The 26,241-nt window shown below is 32.1% G+C and overlaps 2 protein-coding genes across 5 annotated transcripts; both read right to left on the bottom strand.

The window, feature by feature from the left end:
• Nucleotides 1–1,818: 1,818 nt before the first annotated feature.
• Nucleotides 1,819–16,322, bottom strand: LOC134260724 (arrestin domain-containing protein 17-like). Of its 4 annotated transcripts, none has more exons than XM_062743268.1 (7): nucleotides 16,093–16,322; nucleotides 6,563–6,694; nucleotides 6,096–6,206; nucleotides 5,412–5,638; nucleotides 4,493–4,675; nucleotides 2,495–2,677; nucleotides 1,819–2,078 (listed from the first exon to the last, which is right to left on the bottom strand). In XM_062743268.1, exons 2-7 carry the CDS (start codon nucleotides 6,678–6,680, stop codon nucleotides 1,848–1,850), a joined length of 1,053 nt encoding a protein of 350 aa, XP_062599252.1. In that variant the 5' UTR covers nucleotides 6,681–6,694; nucleotides 16,093–16,322; the 3' UTR covers nucleotides 1,819–1,847. The 4 variants fall into 4 exon arrangements, with proteins under 4 accessions (XP_062599252.1, XP_062599256.1, XP_062599254.1 ...); XM_062743272.1 differs by lacking the exon at nucleotides 16,093–16,322 and adding an exon at nucleotides 14,673–14,692; XM_062743270.1 differs by lacking the exon at nucleotides 16,093–16,322 and adding an exon at nucleotides 10,798–11,275.
• Nucleotides 16,323–21,333: 5,011 nt separating this feature from the next.
• LOC134260721 (perlucin-like protein) lies at nucleotides 21,334–24,837 on the bottom strand. The gene is made up of 4 exons (XM_062743265.1): nucleotides 24,721–24,837; nucleotides 23,321–23,418; nucleotides 22,820–22,916; nucleotides 21,334–21,548 (listed from the first exon to the last, which is right to left on the bottom strand). The coding sequence occupies exons 1-4, from the start codon at nucleotides 24,767–24,769 to the stop codon at nucleotides 21,334–21,336; spliced, it is 459 nt and encodes a 152-aa protein (XP_062599249.1). The 5' UTR covers nucleotides 24,770–24,837.
• Between the last annotated feature and the right edge of the window lie 1,404 nt (nucleotides 24,838–26,241).

Genomic DNA, 26,241 nt, shown 5'->3' with positions numbered 1-26,241 from the left:
ACATATCTAAGAACCCCATTTCAAAACATTTTTTAAAAAGATCTATACACATCAATTAGTACACTGTATGTATTCTTTTTAAATCATTTAGTTAATTATCATTTTCAATTTTGCATATTTTTTGCAAATAGGGCTTTTACTGTAATAGGTTTATATATTTACTAGACTGATTCTTTCTGTAACATTTGAAGCAAAAGCAAGTTTGCCATGTTTCTACTAAAGATACAATTCTGCTTCTCCTTTGTATAAAATATACAGTAAAGAATTTAAAAGCCGAGATCTTCAAAAAGAAAACCAAATAAAGCAGCTACTTCCATTAAGTCACAAAAAAATTAAGTTTCATTCCAAATGAACATTTCGTTGATCCTAAGCAACACATTAATTCGTAATACAAAAATTCAATTACGTTAAAGCTATAATACTCTTTGGTGCCAATTGCATAATGGTGTAATAAGTACAACGTGATTACAAAAATACTCTACAACCGAAAACTAAACCCACACATGACTACAGGGCAACAAATACAAAACTATTTTCCAAGGATTATTTAAGGGTCAATACTACAAAAGTGGAAAATGAGGGAGGGGGTTTCCCATGGGTCACTCTGAATGTACTCTTACTGAAATCCAAGAAAAAATAATTAGATTAATTAGAAGGTAGCCATCTGAGACCATGGTGAATTTGTCACCTCACAATGACATTGTAAATTAATCTACATTAAGAAGTGCAATGTGTGTCACATGTGACATGTGATATAGACTAAACAGTCAGGATTTCGTTGATCTAAGTAAAGTACACCCTTATGTTGACTGGCCTCATAGAAAAACATCTTTCATTTTCTTTTAAAACCTAAAACCATTAAGATACAAATGAGACATTTTCCATGTAAAACTGGATAAATTAAACAAGGTAGAATAAACTTAATAATATTAGGATACAGCTCCTATTGGATTTCTCGGAATGAGACAGAACGAACCACCAGGAACAGAAGTAATTGCTCTCAATAAATAATCGTACAATAAGGATTGCATACATAGTGATGTACAGTTGAAGGGTTCACCAAGAAAATGAGACAAACTTAATCAAGTCAAGTTATTCAATATTGTTAAAGAAAATCGGTATTAATGGGCTATGAGTAAATATTAAAGAAACAGTGATCATTTTTTAGAAACAAAGGTCAATTTTGTATACATTGGACAAATTTTAAAAAATGTCATTATACTATACATCTTCTCTCCCCTTTAAAAAAATAGGCAAAATCATACATCTGCAAAAATAAACTGCTAAGCAGTGGTTGATATCAGATCTACAATCACATACACTGTCAATGGTTCAGATCTTTTTGAGACGTCCTATGTCAATATGGCAAGAGAATTGTCTTCAATGGTCCCCATATTCTCCAAGTTCCCTAGAGTTACTATACCAACTGTTGAAATTATAATGCATAATGCTCCTCTTGTTTTGGCTGAAGTGTTACAAGGATTCCTGAAAAAAAAAAAGATGTAAATGTAACAAGAAAGAAAATGAACAAACTTTTTTTCAATCTCTACAATTACTCAAGATCAGCATTTACTAAAGAAGATAAAACAATTAATCAAAGAAACATATTACAACTAAAATAGTTACAACATGTACCCTCTTCCTCATCTATTAAACTCTCTAAGGACAACATTTTACATGCTTGTGGGGGTTTGCATTTCAACACCAAGTTTATTAGCATTTCATTTATGCTTCAATGTTTCTTTTGAGGGAGAGAAACAAGATGTTTCACATATCACAAGAATTAATGATATCCAAACTTTGGTCATTCGTTGATTGCTAATTAACAGTCTGATAATTACCAGTTTTCACGGGATATCGTCATCCTCTTCCCACGGTGGAGCGGTAGGAAGCATGTATTGACTAGGGTTTGTAGCGAGCTCGAAGAACGGGAATGGAATCACGTCGTCTTTGACGATGGACGGTAGTGGGTGGTACGACGTCTTCTCTTTTTTGGCCTCTAGGAGGGGAACAGATCCGATAATGATGTCTACTGGGATTTTGACTTTTTTACCAAAGCCCGAGGGTTTGATGGCCAACTGTAAACAAAAGTTTAATTATTATAATAAAGACAATAAAATTATGATTATCTATGTTTTGTATTTCAACTGAAGTATACTGTTATCTTGTATTCTCACAGTACATATTTCACACAATAATATAAACAAAGAGATCATTACTCTATAGATCAAATAAATTTTATTTTTTGGGGGGGAGGGGAGAAAAAATAAATAGTTCTTGTTATAAATTATAAAAAAATATTGAACTATATATATATATATATATAGTAATAAATATGCAAGTATGAAATTATGCAATAATTAAAAGTAGTCTTGCAAAATAAAGTTCAAGATTGCAAACGAAATACAAGTCTCAGAAAAAAAATTCTTGGAGAGTTATCTCCCTTTAACCATAAAATTTTTGAATTTTACCAGAAAAATAAAAAAAGACCTACCTCAATACAGTACTGGATGTCTATGATTTTACAGCCGTGGAGGTGTGAGGGCGGGGTGGTGGGGATACTCAGTAACTCCTTCTGCCACGTCTGTTTACCCCGGGGCCCCACACCCCCCTTATGGATTGTCACCAGCTTTGTGGTTTCTGAAAATCGTCCTCTGTAGGAGTAGTACGTCACATTCTACAAAACCAAAAAAATCTGAAGTGAGTGCATTAAATTTCCTATAGAAAAGGGCAAAGATCTAATCTGCAAAATTATTTCTCATTATTATCCTCTATTAAGGTATTTGGAGAGGACATAATAACACACTTGTGAATGTAGGGTTAGTGAATTTGTATCTAAGAAATATCAGGATTGATTTCATATTTGCTGAGCTCAAAGGCTTACAAAGTGCATATAATGAATATTGCAAGCTTTATGGGGAATGCTCCTTTTGCAGTACCCTAGTTAAAATCAGTTTTAATATAAATATATGCTTCCTCCCCACAAAATGGTGTAACAATTATGAATGGATTATATTTAAATACACAATGTTTATTTTAACTGTACATGTGAATTTACTACCATGTTTTGAAATTATTTTGATATTAAGTACTGTATACAAGTCTTTGCCAATATTAAAGTGTTACAAACTGTTTAACAAAAGTTTTCAACAAACAGAAAAGTTCAATCTAGATTAATTAGTTTTTGTGTATATACAAGGCGTTTATACAAATAAATCTCTCTTTATGAAGCTCTGCCAAATATTTCACAAACATCAAAAGTCAAGCACCTCTTTCCAAACAAATATATACCAGTTGAGCACATAAAAAAATTCCCCTACTTTTACACAAAGCCTTTGTGTCTACTACTTCTTTCATTACTGTGTGTTTATGTATTTTATATTACTGTAACTGTTACAGAATTGAGGGTTCTCTATGAGCTTACACATAGAAGCCAAGTGGCTTCTCTCTTTTCTCTTTACATGACATTAAAGTTCTACCATTCTTATAATGTACACAGTATATCTTATTACTCAACATCTAAGTCAAGTGAACAGTAACAATAAACTGTGTTGTCCTACAAAATAAACACTTATTTACTTCACATTTAATACATGTATGTAAATAAATAAACGACTGTTTTTTAAAAGATGTGTAATTATTAATTTTTCTTTTTTTCTTGGGGGGGGGGGGGGGGGGATGGGGGGTATTAATTTTAAGGTAAGGTAATATACAATCAAAGTCTTTAATAGTACATAAAAATATTTTGCCATAGACAAACATATATGTATTACTAAAGTATACTAAGCAAACTTAGTCATGTAAATAAAGTTTCCCTTTAAATAAGAACAAAATTTTAACCAAAAGAAGACAGAATTCAGAAAATTAGCCACATTAACACAGTGTTTAAGGTAATTCCACCCTCCTATGATGTAATAGGTTTTTGCAAAAACTGTAATTATTTTAAATTCATACCTTATAGAAAAATATCTCTTGGAAGAATGCTTTACAATAGGTGTAATGATATATTAATATTGTTTAGATAAAGAATTCAAAAAATGCATATTTTCTATATTTAATCAATTATTCAATCTTTAAAAAATGTTTACAAGGGCAATAACTCCTTCTAAGGTCTCTTCATTCAGGCATTGGCTTTTCTGTAAAATAGTTTACCTGATATTCACAATTCAAAAGTATCTTTTAGGTAGGAAGTATTTAGGAACACTCAGCATCAGAATTATGCATTTTAACCAGTTTTTACATATTTTTCTCAATACTGTTTACAAAAAAATGTACAATTTTTTATGTTGACATACACTTCTGTTTATTTATGTTTCACATCTTAAATAATATGGTGACCTATACATTTTTTGCAATAAATGGAAAGTTTAAAATATATTGAATGAAAATAAATGCAGTTTTTGTACTTTGAACCTATAAAATTGTGAGGGTGGAAATTCCTTAAGCCTATACTAAACCATTTCTTACTGTTTAATATCTGTTTTTTTGTTACCTGTATTAAGGACACAGAGGTAGAGTTGATTCTCCGGCTGCTAAGGTTTTTGATTTCTGCGTACACTGGCACCGATTCCTTGACTGTGTAGCCCTTCTTCTCCAGGTGTAGTTTGGCGGTCACCGTACCAGAGATACAACACAAGGACCCCAGGGGCTCAAATGTGTCATTCTCTACCGGAAGCTGTAATAAACAGGAGCAATACTGTATAAAGGGTTATTTTCACCCCCGTGTTATTTTTGCCCTTTCACACTTGCAAACAATTTTGCCCTAGCTGTTCTAATTTCGCCCTTTCAAAGTTTTTTTTAGGAAATTGTACCTTTTATTTTGAAATCGCCCCATCTTAAATTTGCCTTCTTGTGTCTAGGGTGCAAGCTAGGGGGAAAATTAAACAGGGGCGAAAATTTCCCTGTATACAATATTACTTTATGTTCCAAGAAGTTTGTTTTCATGCACTTGATCTTTAAAATTTAAATCATGTTTGAACTCTTTGGCACTGTTCTTAGAGCATTAGTTTTATAAACCTTTAAGACTCTAATGTGTGCTTACTGTGTATCTACAGTCCGCCAAGTCATTGTGTAGCATGCACATAATAAGTATAACCTCTTAAAGTGCATGTAAACTAAATCTGAATAGTTACACTTAATAAACATAATGCCACACTTTGTTCAACCAGCGATGTTAAATCTTCTAAAGACAGAAAACAGTACCCAACTTTAAAGACTGTACATTACCATAGGAGAACAGTTTGAAACTTATTCACATATGAACATGTTGACAAACATACAAATACAAAAGTATGACTGCAACCCACATAGCAATCACCTGCCAAGATGGAAAGTTACAATGCCTCCCTATGGATACCTTGACCTGCGTATATCAAGCTATTCAGTGAGGGGGGAAAAATCAAACTACTTACCGCAGCATTTGGTTCTGCATTGAGGTCAAGTGCCCCTTGAACTCCGAATTTACTGGTGCGTGACGGGTGAGGCCCTCCTGATGTACAGATGGTCATTCTAACAAAGTATCGCAGGCGGCCATGTTTACCCTTGAAAGACGACGGAAGATCACTAGGTAGTGTAAACTCGAAAGGGAAGTAATGTGAGCCCTCGTGTAATGTAGCACCCTGACTATTCTTATCTTCTCCTGAAATAAAAGTAACATGCAGTAAAATAAATGATTCCAGTTTTTTTATTTGGATACTTTCACTGTTGTTTTGTATGGTGGTGTGATTTCTAACTTTTGATCAGCACTTTTAGAGCTTGCTACACTGACCTTTCATATCTTACCTTTTATGGGTAGTTGACCTTTGACACCTTTTTTTATGGGTAGGACTGTTGTGTAGTTGGCCTATGGCCTTATCTTTTATAAGTAGGACTGTTGTACTTGACCTCTATGACCTCATCTTTTATTGGTAGTTGCGTAGCTGACCTTACCCTTTATGGGTAGGACTGTTGTATAGTTGACCTTTGACCTTACCTTTTATGGGTAGGACTGTTGTGTAGTTGACCTTACCTTTTATGGGTAGGAATGTTATGTAGTTGACCTTTGACACCATACCTTTTATGGGTAGAACTGTTGTGTACTTGACCTATGACCTTACCTTTTATGGGTAGGACTGTTGTGTAGTTGAACACTTCTTCATCTGATGCCTGTATATCACTGGAGGTCATCCACTCCACTTTAGCCTCTCCAATGGCCTCCATACACACAGCTGAAAAACAACAAGGATATTTTCAGAAAAAATATCTTGACAATACACAGTGAATCCTGTTGAATCAAACATGTACTAGGAACAGAGTTTATGTAGGTATAAATAGGGTATCAGATTACAGTGTAAAGAACAGGGAAAATAGGTTATTAAAAGAATGAAAATAAAGGACTGGAATTCACAGAGAAACAGATTACACAGGTTTGAGATAAGACAGATTTTACTGTATTTTTTACTAGTGTACCACATATTCATACTACTTTGCATAACTACTGGACCGTTGCTTTCAAGAACAAAATATAATATTATTTGAATCAAAACTGGACTATTTCAGTCTTGCCCCTCTCTCTGTCACTTACTCTGTACATGTATAGGTTCCTTGAAGACTGCCCAGCCATATCCATACACAGTGTCCCCCGCGTTGTAGATGGCTGAGGGGTTGTTAAAGATTATCTGAAACTTGTCAAGATGTTCCATGGCTACAGGTCACACTGAAAAAAACCAAAATGTCCATTAAAACCAAAATTTATATTAACTTATTAATGGCAACAGAAAAAAAATTTGAAAAGAATTCTGAGGAGGTTAACCTTTTGCTTGCAAATTTTTCTTTATACAATGTCTATACAAATATACAGTCAAGAAATTTCATTCATGTTCCGGAGCTCGTAATTGGTAGCAGCCTTTTCCCTGTATTTCCCCAGTGTATTTAACTTTCATGCACAACATACAATAAAAGCAATTTCAGATCACAATAATAAACTTCAAATGCTCTAATTTCCTCTAAATGGCAGCCAGAATTTTGAATGGATATAATGCATTCCGAGTTAACGAGACCCCCTTTTTCTCATATTTTTAGTTCCCATGCACTGAAAAAACAGCCTGGTTCCTTTCATTGTCAATACAAAGTAAACAATATAGGAGATATCAGAACCACTGCTTGCAGCAAGGTATAAACGAACATGAGGTACAGGAAAACAATTGTCTTTATCAACACACAACAGATAGCTACCAGCAATGAGTTCTTTTTCTCTGTGTTAAATGTTAATATGAAGCAGTTATTAACACTTCCTGTTTTACGCAGAGTGTAACATCCCATTTTTTTTATCCCCTTTGCCCCACCGAGTTCAAAAATAAGAGTCTTATGGCATATCGGCACCACACTGTTCGACAGATTTGAGCAATAAATCTTGGGGCTTAAAAAACATGATTTTGAAAATATTTGAAAATATTATTCCACAAGGTTCCTGGGTGCCAAATGATAAAGTGATATTACATGCACTTACGTTTTATTACTGATCTTAGACCTCTTAATGTTTTGGATTTAATTCTCTTCAATTCATTTCAATGGGTCAATACTTTAATTTTAAAATGGCTTTAAGACATTCAAAGGATCAGCATTTTATATGTTTCCTGTTGTCCAAATGGGCAATGAACTTTAAAGTAGAGATCTGTCAAAATCTTTATTAGTTGAACATTTTTCACTGAACATTAGGTTACAAACAACATTTGATTGCAGATATATAAAATACTAACCTAACTTTAGCAACATTTATTAACATCATTACATTAATTTTTTTTTTTTGTATCTTAAAACAGAAGAGTTCTAGCAAGGGGGATAATTTGAAAATGAAGGCACCAGCCCCTATTGTCGCTTTGCATCATAGTTTCATACAATTTACATATTGTAGCCAGAAATAATATAATGCCTCTAAGCGTTTCTCTGCACAAATCATTGCCAGTAACAATACGTACTGAAATTAATGTTACACGAAATTGACAGAATCAGCTACAAATGTTACGAGCAATAAAGCTTACACATGTATAATGTCCTCGACAAAGATGATTTGCAACTGTTCTATGTAGATCAAGGAGAGACAATTTTCACATGTGCCAGGCTTTATGCTATAACCATTTTTTGTATATGCTTCATTTCTCAAGGATACATGTTTCTAATTATCCGAAATCTCTAGATCTACTGCTTCTTTTTGAAACTTCAAACACTTTAATTAAAAGGGTCAAGTTACCGCATCTTTTTGAGTTGTCTTTAAATCCCTTAACATTAATATCAATCAATAACCAAATTATATTTTTTTCTCAAGCAGATTAAATAATGCTTTAAATTCCTCTGTATGATTAACTGACTCTTGACTATTAAGAAATATCCAGATATTATCACATCCAGTGTTGCATGTTAGTTACGGACTATCTGGAGCAGGAAAGCCAATGCTGCCATGATCAATAAAATGATTGATATTTTTTCCTGAACTTCCAGATTCTGTTTTAGGAAACTAAATTCATTACAAAGAGCTCTCCCTGGGACCAATTGGTATGGATTTCAAACAAACCGCAAGGTATATTCCATTTTAGGAAACTTAATTCGACGTAAATTGGGTCTTCCTCGGACCCAGGGGTCTCAAAGCAGCCAGAGTACAATAGGCATAGACTCCCCACTGGGGGTGACATTTATATTTTCTATAAGGCCACTTATTCTGTTTTTGCATTTGAGTAACAATGCATTGAAAATTACAGAATATTAGAACATTTACTGGAGATTTTACTTGAAAATTAAAGTAAAAAGAAACTTCAATGATTTTATGTCTCTACCATTGGTAATTGTCTTGAAAGTTTAAAAATACATCAGAAGTGAAAACTTATGCAAAATATGTAATATGCAAAAAATAGGAAATGCAGTCATAATACCTTTTGAGTACAGTTGAACCTTGATATTTCAAGCATTCAATATCTAGAAAACCCAGCGTATGTGGAGGCACCAATTGGAAAAGCCTCTAAATTTTCTTCAATTGTTCAATCTTGAATATCTTGATTAAGGTTTTTTTTTTCTGTGTAATTTCAAGTGGATTCAAAATAACATTGTCTGACCATGCATCATCAAGTAAAAAAAAGTTTAGACACGTGTAGGACCTGGGAATTTACAGGGATGAGTACAGTATAACTGACATCTTTGGCAGACCGTCAGTTTTGAACAACAAAAGGCAACCGCCACCAGATAAAGCTGTTAAACGAAACAGATCAGAACATCTGACCTATGTTAACACGCGTTAAAAAGACACGAACATTATAGTTTAAGTATATAAATCTTTCAATTGTCATAAAAATGTTCATCATTAATGGCTCAAAAACACTTGATTGATGTGTCTATCTAAGACCTTTTGTTTGTAGGTAATTTAACTTTGTAACGTTTTTTGTCTTTGTTCATGTTACTTAAGAAACTTTGTCAGACTGATTATATAACCCACGGAAAAAACTTAACACTACACAGACAATGATTTTAAATAGGTTATAAAGAATATATTTGGATCAGAATTTGGCCTTCTTCACCCGTACTCTTTAAAAGCCCTGAATTGCGTGCATGCAAAATTGACGTCACAGCGACATATGAATTTCGGTTTAATCATGTTAATTGCGACACTCCTGAAGGGGGCAACTTTGCGTGCACGTTTTTGTGGTAGGGTTGAAATATCATACTGCAAGGAAGTTAAAGAAATACTAAGACCTATCTGATCTTGCGGTATTTTTATCAAATATTTCTTTTTTAGTTCTATTTTGGCAACTGACATGTTACAAAACTGGAAGCCTCCAGAACCTTAATTAGATCATAGAGACAAGGCTTGCAATAAATGCTAAAAGTACCCCACTGGCCAGGGGTACTGCACTTTGAAATTAACGTACAAAAACCTGGTCATGGGCAAAGAAATCTTTACTAAATAACCACAAATTTTATTAGAATTTAATAATGTGCCCTAATTGGGTACTGCACTTGAAATTAGAAAATTTAAACTTGTTAGTTGTTATAATGAGCAAAAATTCTGTATTGAAATAACCTTAAACTTTTTTTATATACATTTAAATAAACATACTACAATGTATTTTACAGATGATTGACTGATGCCAAAAATAGGGTGAATGGCTTTGATTTTCAGCCCAAAAATTTCAAAAAATTCCAGTTATGATTTTGTTTAATGAGAAAATTGAGGCCAGTTTAGAAATAATCAAATTATGGACTCCTAAGTTTATAATGCAAGAGGTAGAATATTTTTGATATATCTGGTGCTTGATCATATTGAAGAGTTTCAATAAACTAACACTTAACATACTAGCCATTTCTTTTTTAAATTTTTTAATTATTAAACCGTTACAATGCACACTCAATAGTATCTGATGAATTTATTATGACCTGTTTCTAAAAATTCAGAAATGATTTACATCAGTTCTACACCAAGAGCATCAAGATTATTATGTTCCAAAAAATCTCCCATTATCATTATATTATATTGTACATTCAGCATTCAGCAGCTGTCAGGGGCATTAAAGCTTTATAGTTATATGCCCTCTGATCTCGTAATGATTTCACAATCATTATCCATGTACAACGAGAGTTTAACTTGAAACCTTTCAACATCATGTATATGTGAAAATTCTAGAACAAATATATATCTTTTTAAATCACATAGTACATATCATATACTGATTCTTTTCTCATATTCTTTAAAAGTATACGCCTAATTTTAATTTTAGTTAAAGTTATATATTTTTACATTGTTTAATTTTAATACTTGAATTTACATTTTGTTACCTTAATTATCTGATACAGAAATCCACACAAAATTCCCTTCCTGTCAAAAATTCTACCATGGAAAAAAAATTCTACGCAGTGTTCCAATAATGTCATTCAATTGACACAATTCCACTTCCCTCTATTATATATCCGAAATACTTCCCAAAACTTGTTCACAAAGGGCAAAGTCAAATAGACACTGTAGTGGCTCTATTCTTTCATTAAACCACATCAGAGAGACTGAGAGAGAGAGAAAAAATAACCCATTCCATGTACAGAAAAAAAAAAAAGAATTGTGTATTGGCTTGGAGTGGAAGTCAGAATGGGGTTCTTTGAACACCAGAAGCAGTCAAGGGTGTAAGTTCTACGGTTAGCATTGGTTAGACAAACTAAACTCGCGGAGACTAAATGATTTTAAATCCTCTTATAACAAAGGCCAGCTGTGTGTACAGATAATTCATTCATAATATAATTCCCAATAATCAAAGGTCTCTCTCTCACAATCAAAGGTCTCTGACTCTCTCTCTCTCTTGCAAATATGCACAATTATCTCTCTCTCCTTCTGACTATCACTTATCTCTCTATCTCCATCTATCTCTCATCATTATTCTTTTTTTCTTTTGTTCTTTGTCTTTCACAATCAACTAGAATTATCTCTTTGTCTTTCCCTCACAAACACTCTTACTCATTTCTCTTTCTCTCAACCACCTGTCTCTTTCTTTCTTTTTCTCTCTCTCTCAATCTTTTTCTCTTCCCTTTATCATGTTTATATCTAGTACAAGACCTAATACACATATCAATACACAATTTCTTTACACCCAGGCAGCAGCCAGCAAGCACATTATTTTGGTATCTTCAGGTTTTATAGAACAATGAATTCTGGAAACCATTTGTCTTCGTTAGTGGGTATAATTAGCGGCAATTCTGTCTAATAGATGGGGTGTTTATTTTCACCTCGATGCTAACACAGAATAATCACAAAACAATAACAAAATTTTATTGTTTCTGGCATTCCTAATGCACCTGGTAAACAGGCTAATTTCTGCATGCCTTCCTCTATCTTTTTTTAAATCTAAATTTAGAGGGGAAAAAATAGAAATCTTATAAGCTAATTAGCTGGCTGCCTGAATATTAAAGGAACAATTTGTGCTTTAAGAACAATTATAATTTCTTCATTAGGTAAATTAGAATGAAGTGGAGTAAAAAAAGTTTGTCAAATTAAAATTTTACACCCTTATTCAAACTGCTCATAAGAATTCTTAAAATTTCATACATTTTTATTAGGTTATACTGATATCAAACAAATCTAAATTTTATTGTATGAAGAATTCAACCACATTGTATTTTACAAATTTACCATAAACTATAGTATTTCATGTATAGTATACGTACATTATCTATCCTTTTTTCCAAATTAAATTCATAAAATCCATGTCAATTGTGATCGCATGATTTATATCTATTGGACCGTTTCAAGTTATAAAACAGTCTTTATATACATACATGTATACTTAGAATAAGTATAGTAATTTAACATGTTGAATGGTCAGATTTCTCCTAAAAGATTTTTCTCAGAAGTTTTATTTTTAAATGCCCACAGTGTTTGACCCCCCTAGTAACAGATATGATTATTGACAAAATAGGAGTTCTTGTTTTCATTTACACAACAAAAGGATTTTTACCGAGGACAATACCCGATACACAAATAGATATCCACCAATCTGGGACCATTGTCATAATCTGATTATGAGCTCATGCAAACATGTGGCTTACCGTCCTATTGTACGCCACTCAATAAATTTGTTGTGGAAACTCGTAACAATTTTTCAAATGATATTGTTTTTACCAAAAGCTGCATTTGAAAGAACGTAATAATCAAAGGCAATCTGAAAATCAATTTCTTTGAAGGAGATTTTTTTGTTGGCCCATGTATTCTAACTGTCTTTGTTATTACATTACAGATTCCATTTACATCTGTACTAATAAATCTGGTGTCTGGAATCAATGTTGTCTGCGGCAGACACAATAATGTGTTACGTTATGTATCTTTATTGTGACAACCATATTGTATTTGTAAATATGTAATTATTGTTACGACACGTACAGACTGGGGGGAAAAAATCTGTAAGCTAAAAGTACAAATGTCTGCTTTTAGCTCTATTCATTGAAAATGTGAAAAATTTATTAGCATAATTCTTGATTACATCAAAAGCTCATATTATAGCTTTTCAGTCCAAAGTCTTTGTGATCTTACACTGAAAAAAGGAAGAATGGCTGCACAAAGAATTTGAGACCACGATAGGGGTCCATGTGCATTTAATTTAAACTGCACATTTAGAATTTGTAGGACAAAAATTCCTCAGATTTCTCACTATATAAAAATACCTATATCTTGCACAGAGCTATAATATTTAAAGTGATTCTTTAAGAAGTTTTCATTATTTATGAAAAGAAAAGAATTTTGTACATCAAGCATTTGGAGGATACATTACATAGAATGCGCAAGTGTTAAACACCCCACTCCCCCACTTCTCTTTTTTTCACTACAATCACCCATCCCCAAAAAACACCGATCCTCATTCAAATAGAGAAATTATTTTTCCCAAGTGTAATACAAAGTCTATTTCGAATCATCTGATCTATAATTATACAATACAACAAAAAATTAGGCCAACATACTGTATCAGTTAATGTTAAATAAAATGTTATACATGTACTATTTTAACAAACTTGTTGAGAGATCTTTCAGACAAACTGCACAACATCACCCAATTCTGACCAAATTATTGTCATAACAAGCCTTTAACCTTGACCTTTCACTGAACAACTGTAAAATCTTAATGCTTCTCATATTTTCGGAAAACCTTTTTACTGTAAATACTGTACATGTATATTCATCATTGAAAATAATCCAATATCTTCAACATTGTTACTAAGAATTAAAATAGCAGGGGCACTCAAAATGTAGAAGGGAATATCGGGTAAATTGAGGGGGGTTAGAGTAACTGAGGGATTGGGTTATAACTTATTAAAAGGGGGAATTCCCTGGCCCCCAAGTCTTAGGGACAACCCTGATATCTTTTACAAACACCGTCCTGACAAAGCCTCATATTCACTTAACAAAGCCTCATATTCACTTAACAAAGCCTCATATTCACTTTAAGAGTTGACTCTGGTCTCTTGCTATTTTTGAAATTGTACATATGTTTGGCATTCATCTAAGGAACCTTTAGCCGCCCAGCTACATTCCAAATGTATAGTAAAGATTTAGTCAATTCCCCCAATCCATTCCCCAAATCTTGTATCCCTCCTTTCCCTGGGAAACATATTGTTCGACCCCGTAGCATATTCATCAAGTTCCCCTTTGGATCAACATCAGTTGCAGGCATTTAAGGCAGAAGCACATAAATGTGCATCAACCCCTTACCCCTAACTGTCACGAGGAGAAGAAGCCAAGAGGAAATTTACTTTTTGTCGCCAGTACAATAACAAACCCCATCTCATGATCTGTCCCCGAATAAATGACGGTCACTGGACAAACACAAACTGTCAGCATCCTAACGGTTGTCCAAGTCAGTGACATCATTATTAACATGATTAACAGACCAATGTATCATTAAGATTCTAATCTCTAAATTAACAAGATATACCCTGAAATTCTGAAACTGTATGTATCCTAAAGGTTTTCTAATTCAGAGACATCTTAATTCTTTACAGAGCAGAACATTTTTATGATATTAAACTTTTATTAATAATCATAAATGTAAAACTTAATCTGATAATTTATTTTGATCTTAATACATATATGTATATTCAAATACTGACCCTACAAAAGAAACTAATAAACAATTCTTATCTGTTTTTTTGTAAACAAATGTATATATTTTACTTACATACAGAGAATACACTTAAGTATGCAAGGCCTGGATCAATACTGTACTTGTGAGCCCCACCAAAGAAACAGAAGCAACAAGTTGTTGGCAGATTGCAATTAATTATAGATAATCCTTTTATGAGTTAATCATGGTTCATTTGTTTCCCGTTATTTATCGTTCTTTGATTACGTGAGAAGTGACGCAGAAGGCTGAAAATATATCCTTTCTTTTATTCCTGTCCTGACCAGTAGCCATTTCAGATCGAGATGCCATGGGTTTTAGCTAATTTGGACCAAGGTAGTTTATCTGGATTTTTAGCCAAAGACAATGGGTTATTTTTACTCCAGTCAGTACTTTAATTTGGTTTTATAACCAGGTCACTCCCCTTCCTTACACTTGGAGGTACTAATTAAATGTATTAGGAAATAAGTACTACATGTACTTTTACATTTTTATACATACTATATGTACTAATTGTATGGTACATTTTGTATATGTACAAGACGTTCATTTGAGTATCCCAATGCAGATTACCATGCAGTTTCTTTTAAAATTTGGAACCACATGTTTATCAGAGTTATCCTCCATAAGCATGACAAGCAGAGCAAAACCTATATGGATGAAACCAAAATTTATTATAAAAGGACCCTACTTTTTTTAATCAAAAAGAGAAAGAGAGAGAGGATATGGTTTCATAACATTAGGTTTTTTTTTTAAGGAAACTTTTTGTACTTAATATTTCCATTTTCATTCCATTCATGGATACATGTGTACTGTAGTGAGGAAAGCTAGGAGAAAAGAATAAAGATATATCTTATTATGACTGAGCCAGGATTCAATCCTAGAACACCTGTATCACTTGTCAGGTGCTCACATCACTAAGCTACCGAGGCCAATTACAATTTTTACAGTTTTATTAATTTAATTTTACTTTATTAATGAAAATCTCCTAGGTCCCTGCCATTACAATTTTTTTGTGAATAACACATTTTTAAACATAAATTATGGACAGAATCTTATTTTTTATTATTTGAAATGATCATATATGACGTGTTTCTCTTTAGAGAAAATTATAATGAAAATGCATATCAGGATTCTGGAAACAATATTTAATATTTATTATTTTTTTTCATATTATTTGATTGGTTTGCAGCTGGAAGTTCATACACGTGCTTTAAATATTACAGATATTAAGAAGTGCTTAATATAAGTACAAAAATGTCATAAAGCTAATGACAAAAGTGAAAACGATGCTCAAAAAGACATTTCAAAGAATCATTGTCAACATCAAGATCTGAGTCTCAGAATTAATTAGCAGTGTTCCAAAGTTAAATTTCGTGCAGTGAAATAAAGAGCTATCGACAAATAAACAAGGATACAGATGTTTTCTTTGTTCATACAACAAAGCATGTGGTATCAGGAAAACAAAAACACTAACCAGAAAACGATTTCTCAGCCTCTATCAGAAACTGCACACTCCATCACAGATATTTCGCCACCTCTTTCTTTAGTATCTTGGAATTCCTCTCGAAGTTTGCGCCAAAGATTGTGATTGCTCCATTCTTTGTTTACTCGGTCCTGATTTGATAACAGAGCGCGGAAAATTTTAATGTTTTCTGTTTCTGTTATCTCGCACTCAACAGGTGTAGGCGTATCCAGATAACCTCGGGTGTTTTCACGCGAGGAATAGAAAATCACGAGAAACACGGATAATGGTAAGTCGTACGTAAAATGATATGCCAGCTCACGAATTTTCTCAGCATCCAGAAATTTCAGAACAGATCTCTATTATTTGACGTATTCGATATGAATTAAATTAATGAAATATGTTGACTAATATTTATTTTTCCCTCATTTTTTTTATTAATGCTGTCAGCTTGCAGTGACGAAGCATAGTTTAAAAAAAAAAGGGGGAGGGGTCAACTCTACCTGAAATACAAGTAACCCGACAAGCAAAAAGGAAAAGGAAAGAAAAAAGATAAAAGAAGTGTTTGCGAATCACTGATTTACCCATATGGCAACTTATGACAAAGGTGATGTTTCTATGAAATACGAAAGCCCCATACGCTCTTTGGATAGGAATCCCTCAACCCCCCCCCCCCCCCCCCCCGATATTCAACCACGGGGCTCAGGCGAGGATCTAGAAAAAATTTTTCCAGCCCCCCCCCCCCCCCCCCCCCCCCCAGTCAAAAAAAAAAAAAAAAAAAAAAAAATCCAAGAAAGGACAAGATAGGGTAAGAACAGTATTTGGCCCCCGATTTAGGGTGTCTTTCAGAATGATCCAACAGTTTATCCGTGAAAACCTGTTTTCACCCCTGCCACAAAATGAGTGCTGGTTTTTAAGTTTTAGGATATACAGAGGTCACAGTGAGGTCAGGAAATAGGTCAATTTTCGAAATTTTTCATTTTTATGCAAATTTTCACTAATTTAACAGCACATTTTCTTTCGGAAAACATAGAGCACACGCTTGCCTATCTACCAAATTTATATATTTTATACACTGATATCAGATGCAGTATATGTGTAAAAATCTCAGATAGGCAAGCGTGTGCTCTATGTTTTCCGAAGAGAAATATTCCCCAAATATGATGAAAATCCACCAGAATTGAGGAAATTCGGGAAAATATTCTATTTCTGCACCCTCTAGTGGCTTCCATGTAAGCTTTGAATCAAAATTAGTGCTTGTCTTAAAGTAAGCATCATTTTAACTTCTTAACTACAAACTATCACAGTTTTACCAGTGTTCTGATTTTTATATCAAATAAGGGGCCAGATTCGGCTGTTACCCTATCTTATCCTTTCTTTGACAAGCAAAAAAAAAATAATAATAAAATAAACAAAACAAAACAAAAACAAAACAAAAACATAAACTCTCGCCAAAATGTCAAAAACCTATGTGGGGTGGGGTGCCGTGGGGGTGGGAGTGGGGGGATTGCAGTCTATGACTTCTATTGCCTCACATCTTTCACTTTTCATACCCATTTCACACATATGGGTCAATATAAAAAAAGCAGCTAAATGTGTCACTTCTTTGTAAAATTTTATTTCTTATTTTCTCCAAATTTTGGATTGTTGCTTTTCAATCTATGACATCTGTACTTTCCATTTACTAAAATTTTTTTTCACAAAATTAATTTCATTAAAGTCAAAGGATGATTTTATCACACCAATTAGCCAAATTCATGCTGTCAATGGAATTTTTCTCTTCAAATAAGGATTAATACGCCAAAAATTATATGAAATTTTGTCTGAAAAATCATGTATACATAAAATAAACGTTAAATAGAATATGTCTTTTAATAAAAAAAAAAATATGAAACCCATCTTCCATTCAACTGATACAGCATTTAATATGACTGTGCAAGAAAGTTGTGTCATTGGTGTTACTATTTTTGTTTTTGCTACAAAAGAGTTATCATTCCTGATAAGAGAATTAATATTCATAAATTTTCCTAAGTCGTATTAATTACATCACTTCTCACCAAAAACAACAGAAACTGTTCCTTGATATTCATGCATGATCAGAACATATTTTTTTGTCAGTGGTATTTTCCATCGTTATTTCAAAACGATTTTAGATATTCATTGAACTCTTTTACGATAGATGTTCCTAAGGGGAACTAATAGCAATGTCAACAAAACTTTTACTTTATCTAGGGTAAATTAGAAATACCCGATCATTTTATGACTAATATGTCATTGGTGTTACGGTCATTGGCATTAATTCCTTAAGTTTAACAACATTGACAGGAATCGTTACACCATTGACAAAACAAGTACTTTTGGAGGTAAAATATATTCTTATTTTGAAAATTATTTATTTGTATTCTGCTTTGCAAACCTAATTAATGGTGTTTGAAAGTAATTTTATTTATTTTCAATAAATATATTTTTTCCACGTACAGACGTTTTAAATATATGGTAATGCCAATGACAACTTCAGATCATATACATGTAACACCAATGACAAACATTTTTTATGCTCAAAAATATATTTTCCCTTCTGAAAAATTCACTGGCCATGCATGAATGTCAGAGTTTATCACCTAAGTAAAGTAAAATCACAGGTACTTGTGGACAGGACCCCCCCCCCCCCCCGATATTCAATCCCGGGGCTTATTTGAAATTTTTTTCACAATTTATATTTAGTACACATATTCAAAATAATCGCTCCACAAAAAAATACCCCACTATACATTAAAAGACTCTCTTTTAATGTATAGTGGGGTATTTTTTGTGGAGCGATTATTATGGGGTTTTAACGATTTTTTTTCCTATTGTAAACATGATGAATAAGTGTAATAAATATAATTTGTGAAAAAAAATTCAAATAAGCCCCGGGGTTGAATATCGGGGGGGGGGGGGGGTTCCTGTCCACAAGTACCTGTGAGTAAAATTAGTCAAGTTTAACTTAGTTTGTATAAATCTCTCTATGTATATACGAATAGTTAACTTTTATGGTAACACCAATGACTATAGTGAAGTAACACCAGTGACAAGAGATTTTGATTAATACATTTTATCTACTAGTTCTCTTATGAAGAATGTGGGATTTAAAACATTATATCCTTCACAATTGCGACCCTTTTAACCTACAAACATTTTTTTTCAAACCAATTATTAACAAACACTGTATTTCTTTCAGCTTTTACCATGCATTTGTATACAGTATACGTGTTGGGCTTAATTGAAGAAAAGTATAAGAAAAAATAACGTTTGCAATAGGGGGTTTCTCTTTTATATATTTTTAAAAGTTATCTACATATCTACATAAATCACTTATTCTTTAAATGATTAAATGACAGTACATCTCATGTAGCTCCTGCATTATTCTACGGTCACAATGGGATAAGTCTCTGTCACTGGGGTCACCAGGTTTCTTTTTGTTATAAGATCATTTTAAGAATAAAATCCCAGAAACTTATTTCATTTTGTATGTTAGCCATGCAGTGTATTCTGTCTTTCACATGAAGTTCCATGTTATATTTTGTTATACCTTTAAAAATTTGTTCCTATACAAATCTATACAGAAAAAAGTCTTACATATTTAATGTTTTTCTGAGCGGGCATAAAAAAATTGAATTGGATTATTCTAAGAATGTTTTCTCCTAAGAACTGGAAAATGAAATAGACATTATATTTCAATAAACTACAAATGTGGACAAAACACACTCAGTAAAGATTTGCAGATAAACACAATTTTCAGAATATGTTACATTGGTGCTAAGCGTTTAATATATAAACTTTAGAAAAATATAATAAGCCAGGTGAATTTTATTATAGGAAAATCAAATTGGTAAAAATCATCCTATGCTGATTTTTTATCATTTTGTTTTTCCTCATTAATTTTAATTGTAAAGAATCATCCACTTTTCTAAATTTGTGACATGATATTTAGTCCCCTCCAAAAAAAAAAATAATTGTATCATCTGTCCTTAAAGAAATACTTACTCTGTATGCAGGTGATAAGGGTACATTGCTACTTTAAAGCTTTGTTGTCAGGCTGCATACCAATAATATCTTTTTCTGGTATTACATTGAACATGGAACAGATTCGTAAGACTCTTTGGTATCTTTTATTTCAAATTTACTGGAATATATCTAGTGGACATATGAATGGAAGTAATTATTTTTAATTAATTTGATTAAATGTCGTTGATACATATCTTAATATCAAGTTTAAGGTCACAGCAAGCATTTTAATTTTATCTATAATGTATAAGTTTTTGAAAACTTCTGCTATATATGCATACCAAATAATGTCTGTTTAGAATGGTGCATAATTGGTACCAAGAGTGTCAGGTTACTCATTGCTTTGAGTAAAGTGTATAATGTGTACACCAAAATTTCACATTGTCACGACACTCACATTGTCAGAAGATGTGTTTACTCCTATCTGCACATTCAGTTGAATTTACTTTAAAGAAAAAATGAAAAAGAAAATCCCTGCCTCTGGAAACAGCACTCGGAACAACAATGGTACGTGCAACAATTGATTTTAGCAGTGAAGAAAGTAAAAAAAAAAAGGATTTCGAACATACAAAATTTATTAGTAAAATTCTTAAAGCACAAGCATTGATGAAGAGACACATTTCGGTTCTCTGTATATAACAAAGATGCAACTTTTCGTTGTTTAATTTTGAACAATTTTCCCCGTCTTATCCTATAATATCAATCGGTTCAAAAAGAAATACAAAATTATATTTTTTTCTAAATGATTTATATTTAAATAAATAAAAAACAAGTCAAATACGTTTTTTCAGTTTATGATTTTTTTTATGAAAAATTGTGACGAAAGGCTAAGGCGAAAGCAGAATTTTAATAATCGTGTATTTTAATAAGATGGATGTTTTTTGGTTCGTATAGACAAAGTGATATGAAGATGTCCAGATGGCAATGTTAGCTAAAAATCCTTGTTAATATTTTGGATAATACCCAGACTATGTGGTGTTAGTTGAACAGATATATTTTCCTGTCATTATATTAGGCCTAATGTGGGGATTGACAAATGTTGTTTAACTCTGATGAAGAGAGAGCACGCGGGGAATTATAGTGTTTTTTTTTGGTGGGGGTGAATTTATATAAATATCAGGTATACAAGATATGTAGATAGAAAACAATTATTTTAGAATAGAGTGTTAAATATCAATAAGTACATATAATGTCTATGTATTTTTCTTACTCCATTTCACAGATAAATCCAGCCTTAACTGTACAGAAATGGTCGTTCCAATGGAAATTATCTGGCGCCCAGAACATGGCACAGTCCTGATGACTTTGGTAGTTGTCCGGTTGGTTCGGTGACCAGTCCTTAAATGATGCCATATTCTGGGTGGATGTCCAAACCCACTCTCCCTCAAACACAATGTCTGATAGTCCTATCCAGTACCCCTCTGCAATAAAACTGACACATGTAAGTTGTGTATGATACACGGTGGTAGACAAGGAATGTGCTTCTCCGTCTTCCTTTTCTATATTTTTAAATATCTCATTATCCTTCCTCTCCACCCATCCTTAATTTCCTTTGCCTTCCCGTCGTTGTTCTCAGTTCCCATAATTACATGTAGTTCTTGTGAATATGTTTATATGTTGATATATGTAAGTTTTACCGTTCAAAGATTAGAAAAATCCATTGAGAATCTAGCACGTGAATTGAAAAGCATAGTTCATATATTTCCACATTGTTTGTCAATAATTAACTCGTTATAAAAATGTTCATACATAGAGCATGCTCTTGCGTATTGAATCAACTGAAAGATATACCGGTAAACTGCGTATGCCGATAATAAAGGTATTTTGCTGATAAGTGAGGCCTGTAAAAGAATTTGACGATTGAATTGACGATTGAAAAAAGAATGAAAAAAAATCGTTAATTGACAAAATGCCGTCGATATATCTATAATATCAACTTAAGAGTACTTGAATGTAACATCAGTGTGTTTTAATTACAACAAACTAATTTCGAAAAGGACCAATAAGACCGTAAAAATAATTCCAAAAAGCCTGGACCTTTTTCTTTTTATGCTGATGCTGTTGAATTTGGTAAACGTTTTATGAGTTCAAATTTTCCAAAAGTTCCTTAGAATTTTCAAATATTTACATCTGATGTACACCACGTCTCAAATATATTGTTGCTCAGTATCAATGAAGTTCCTTCTTCATTTTTATTAAAATTCTAGTAAAGAGTTGAAAGAGAGGCTTGGTAGAACATTAACTGGAACCCTCAATGTATTTTTCCTTGTAAGGATTTTTATAAAGATGTTGAACCCTACTTGCAATAAGATATCAGAATGGTAATTCAAATTCACATTAGTCGTTGATAATATTAAAAATATTTAAAACTGACATGTGATTTTGAGAAAAAAATCTTCCTTAAAAAGGAAGCTATGGGTACAAGTTGTATTACCTCTAATAGAATTAAATTACATTAAATTAAACCATGGAATCTTTACTAATCTCGATTCAAAGAATATTTCAGGATTAATGGACATAATAAAAAAATATCTTGAAATAGCAGAAAGACGCATTTAAATTCCTTTAGATGGATAGTTTTGAGGTACTTTAAATCCTCATCATTGATATAAATATACAAAATTTAATAATATGTATCCCCTCACTCTTTTTGTTCCCTTTATATGCTTACTTAATTAAAAAAAAAACTCGCCTTGTGGATTTGTTCCAACGATATGAGAGCGGAGAAAGTTGTTCTCGTCAACTGTCTCGATTTCCACCAATTTGGATCCACGCCTTTGGCAAAATGACTGAAAAGTCCATGCACATCCAAGTTTATGATATAAAGAAATAAATGTCAAAAATAACATTTAAGATTTTTCGAGGATGAGCAGTATGATTTGATACGAAAAATCTGGATTCTTGGCGGAAAAGCAGTATCACGATCAAATAGCGGAGAAGAGGAACTGTTATTACCAATTGCAAATATTAACAGATTACTTCTAAATTGAAGTGCATCGAGTCTAATTCTATTAATTTTTATAAACTTAAAGAAATATCATGTATTGTGTCGTAATACACAAAAACGTAGGTCAGAGAAAAAGAAAGAATTCTGTTGCATTTTTCAATGCCTCAAAGGTATTTCTTTTTTAAAAGTGCATACGTCCTTTTTTTCTCTTTAAACAATCGAGCTGACTGATTGATACGTACATACCCCGGCTTCAATGAAGTCCTCAGGAACATCTTTTATGAACACATAACATGAAAATCCGTGCTTTATCCAGTGATTAGGACAGTCCTGTGTCCATACTTCTGAAAAAAGAAAACAAAAACAACAGAAATGTAATTTGTTGATAAACATAGACAAATAAAAATTTGAGAAAATATATAAGATTATATGGTGTGTCAAACGTTGTAATATTCGACCTTTTCATTTCTATTCTATGATTTTTATTTGTATTCTACATTTTTCCATTTGCATAGTATTATTTTCTATTCGTTTTGTAACTATTCTTAATTTGGATGTACAGGATTTTTTTTTGTTTTTGTTTCATTTTACAGACATTATGACTTCAGACATTATTAAGTGAATCATTTGTAAATAACTAAATTTTGACCTGCTCAGTGCATTTATTATTAAAATTTATAATGAATCAAGATATTAAAAAAATTATACAAGAATTTATTTTTTAAAATATTTCAACCAAATTTGGATAGCATGTCACGTAAAAAAAACCCAGATAATACAGAAGTCCATGAACTTTTCGAACAAGTCTCATATATATTTTTTATTATTCTTTTTTTCATTTGCATTGAAAAATTTCCATTTGTATTAAAATTATGATTTTTATTTATAAAACATATGAATTTTATTGTACAATTCCAATGGAAAATCAATTAAATTATATTTGAATTCTATCTTATTTTATAAAATATTTCAGACAATTTTTAAAAACTGAGTATTGCTTTTACATAATTGATAAAGTAATAAATGCAATTTTCTTAAAGAGCTGCTGTCTGGAAATCTGAAATAAAATAAATGGACTTATTCAGTGGCATTGCTGGCTCATTTGATATGTAGAGGTAATGAATAGCAATCAACAAAAGTTTTACTAATAAACTGATGGTAATGATCACCATGCAGCATTTTTAAAAAAATGTAGCGGTAATGTTGTTTAATATTACACCCATGGAAAGATCTTGACACGGTAAAAGCACACATGAAACAAAAAAGCCATTGCCCTAGCTGCTCTAAAGTTATGACCAATGTTAATCTTTTGCAAAACTTAGTCATCCCGAACATAAAATATATGTTGGTACCTTAAGGTAGGTCTTGTCTTGTCAAAAGAAATCTCCAACCAATCAAACAATCACGTTAAACAATATACAATCAATCAAAAAGTTGAGTTTATAGTTTTTGACTGCATCCCCTTGACATTCTATAAATCCGCACATGCATGAAATAATTTTGAAGAACCGTACCAAATTCTTTTAAGTATATACTTCTTAATCTCGGTATTAACAAACAGTTTGATCAATTCTTACCTTTATTCTTACCTTTACATTATAAAAGACAGGTGGGTAAAGATATTAGAGATATATTTCAAAACTTACCATTTGTAATGCAAACAAAGATGAATGTAATTAACCAGTTATAATTCATTATTTTTTGTGTGTTCAGGTAACTCCTAAGTTCTTATCAGAGCAATATGATATACTCTGGTCACTCCAGGCCATGACACACTTAAAAGCTTAGAGTATATTATCTTAGACTGTATTATAGAAAGTTGACAATAAGAGATCATAAGGTTTTTTTTAAGGCTAACATGATTGTACGAGTAAAATGTTCCATAAAACATTTTTTTACATAGTAGATAACACACCGCTTGTTATTTTGGATTGTTGATTTCACCTCAATAATAAAATGTTTTCTTTTGTTGTTAGTACGGGAATACATAGGAATAGCCTTAATGGGTTTGAATTCATTGTTTTTCCATACAAACCTCTGTATGTTATCAGTAAACGAAATGTAGTTTTCTCTGTTGAAGATAAAGATAATAACCCGCGTACTTACACTCAAAGAAATTCATTTTAGTGTTCATAGTTGCATTTATTTGAGAAAAAAAACATTCAAAGTAAAATTAAATATGTTAAATATTGTATTTAAAACAAATATGTATTGTTTGCATAATTAATGGAACAGCAACTGTTGAAGAAATCTATGCACGTGACAAGCTTGATACAATGATAAATAGCAATGGTCTTCATAAGAAATAAATTCAATGGATGTAAATAAATTTGCTTAATAGTAAAAGAATATCTAATATATCATTTTTCCCCAATGCAGTGGGTTGATACTATAAAAAAAAAGTAACAAGCTTGGGGTAATGCTAATAGTAATGGTTATGCATTGCGTTACATTAAATCAAAGTAATGCTAGTAATGTGTAATGCTCAAAAGTTTGCATTACATGTAATGGTAATGTAATGCATTTCTTCATAGAATTTAGTTTAATGCTGTCATTACATAGCATTACAAAGCATTATTTTGTATGTACCTTTAAGAAATCAAAATGGACATGGATAATGGAAATTATTGTTTATTTTTTTTTAATTTAATTGTAAGTTAACTTATATACATGTAAATAAAATTAAATTTCTGTATCTATTTTAATACACTTTTTTATTCTGCTGAAAGTACACTTGCCTTACGTTTAAGTTTTCAAACTTATTTCAGATAATTGATTTCAAAGAGTTATCTAAAATAGTGTTAAAAGATTTTTTTGTAAAATATACTTATTAATGTACACCGTAAACTGATAATTGCCACCTTTTGAAGAGCTAGCTATAGAATGTCATCAAAACACACTATTACTCTGGGTTATGTAACAATTTTAAATACAGTGCACTCTTTGGAGAAATACACAAAATTACCCGTCTCTATCTCTTGACTCAGTCAGGTGTTTATAAAACATCAACTGAGCTGGTCTAACTTGAACGGACCATGATAAGTGAATTGTACCAAAGAAAATAGAAGACATACAGGTATAATATGCTTAGTAGATCAAAATGTACATCCTGTCTACTTGTTTCTAAAAATAATGCATTAATTTTGGTCATATGGTACAAGTCAAAT

This window comes from Saccostrea cucullata, unplaced genomic scaffold (assembly GCF_032062105.1).
Source record: "Saccostrea cucullata isolate Sc308-1 unplaced genomic scaffold, CSIRO_AGI_Scuc_v1 ctg10525, whole genome shotgun sequence".
Lineage (NCBI taxonomy): Eukaryota > Metazoa > Mollusca > Bivalvia > Ostreida > Ostreidae > Saccostrea > Saccostrea cuccullata.
The sequence above is the reverse complement of the archived record's forward strand: the minus strand, read 5'-3'. Positions and strand labels throughout refer to the sequence as shown.

Bases quoted from the DNA above. Each gene is read 5' to 3' on its own strand.
- LOC134260724 (XM_062743268.1), bottom strand. From the start codon at position 6,680: ATGGAACATCTTGACAAGTTTCAGATAATCTTTAACAACCCCTCAGCC. The intron at 4,676-5,411 runs GTAAGTAGTTTG...TGTTTATTACAG, and splicing joins ATGCAGAACCAAATGCTGCG to CTTCCGGTAGAGAATGACAC. The intron at 2,079-2,494 runs GTAGGTCTTTTT...TTTTGTTTACAG, and splicing joins ACATCCAGTACTGTATTGAG to TTGGCCATCAAACCCTCGGG.
- LOC134260721 (XM_062743265.1), bottom strand. From the start codon at position 24,769: ATGAATTATAACTGGTTAATTACATTCATCTTTGTTTGCATTACAAAT. The intron at 22,917-23,320 runs GTATGTACGTAT...TGGACTTTTCAG, and splicing joins AGGACTTCATTGAAGCCGGG to TCATTTTGCCAAAGGCGTGG. The intron at 21,549-22,819 runs GCGAGTTTTTTT...GTTTTATTGCAG, and splicing joins CGTTGGAACAAATCCACAAG to AGGGGTACTGGATAGGACTA.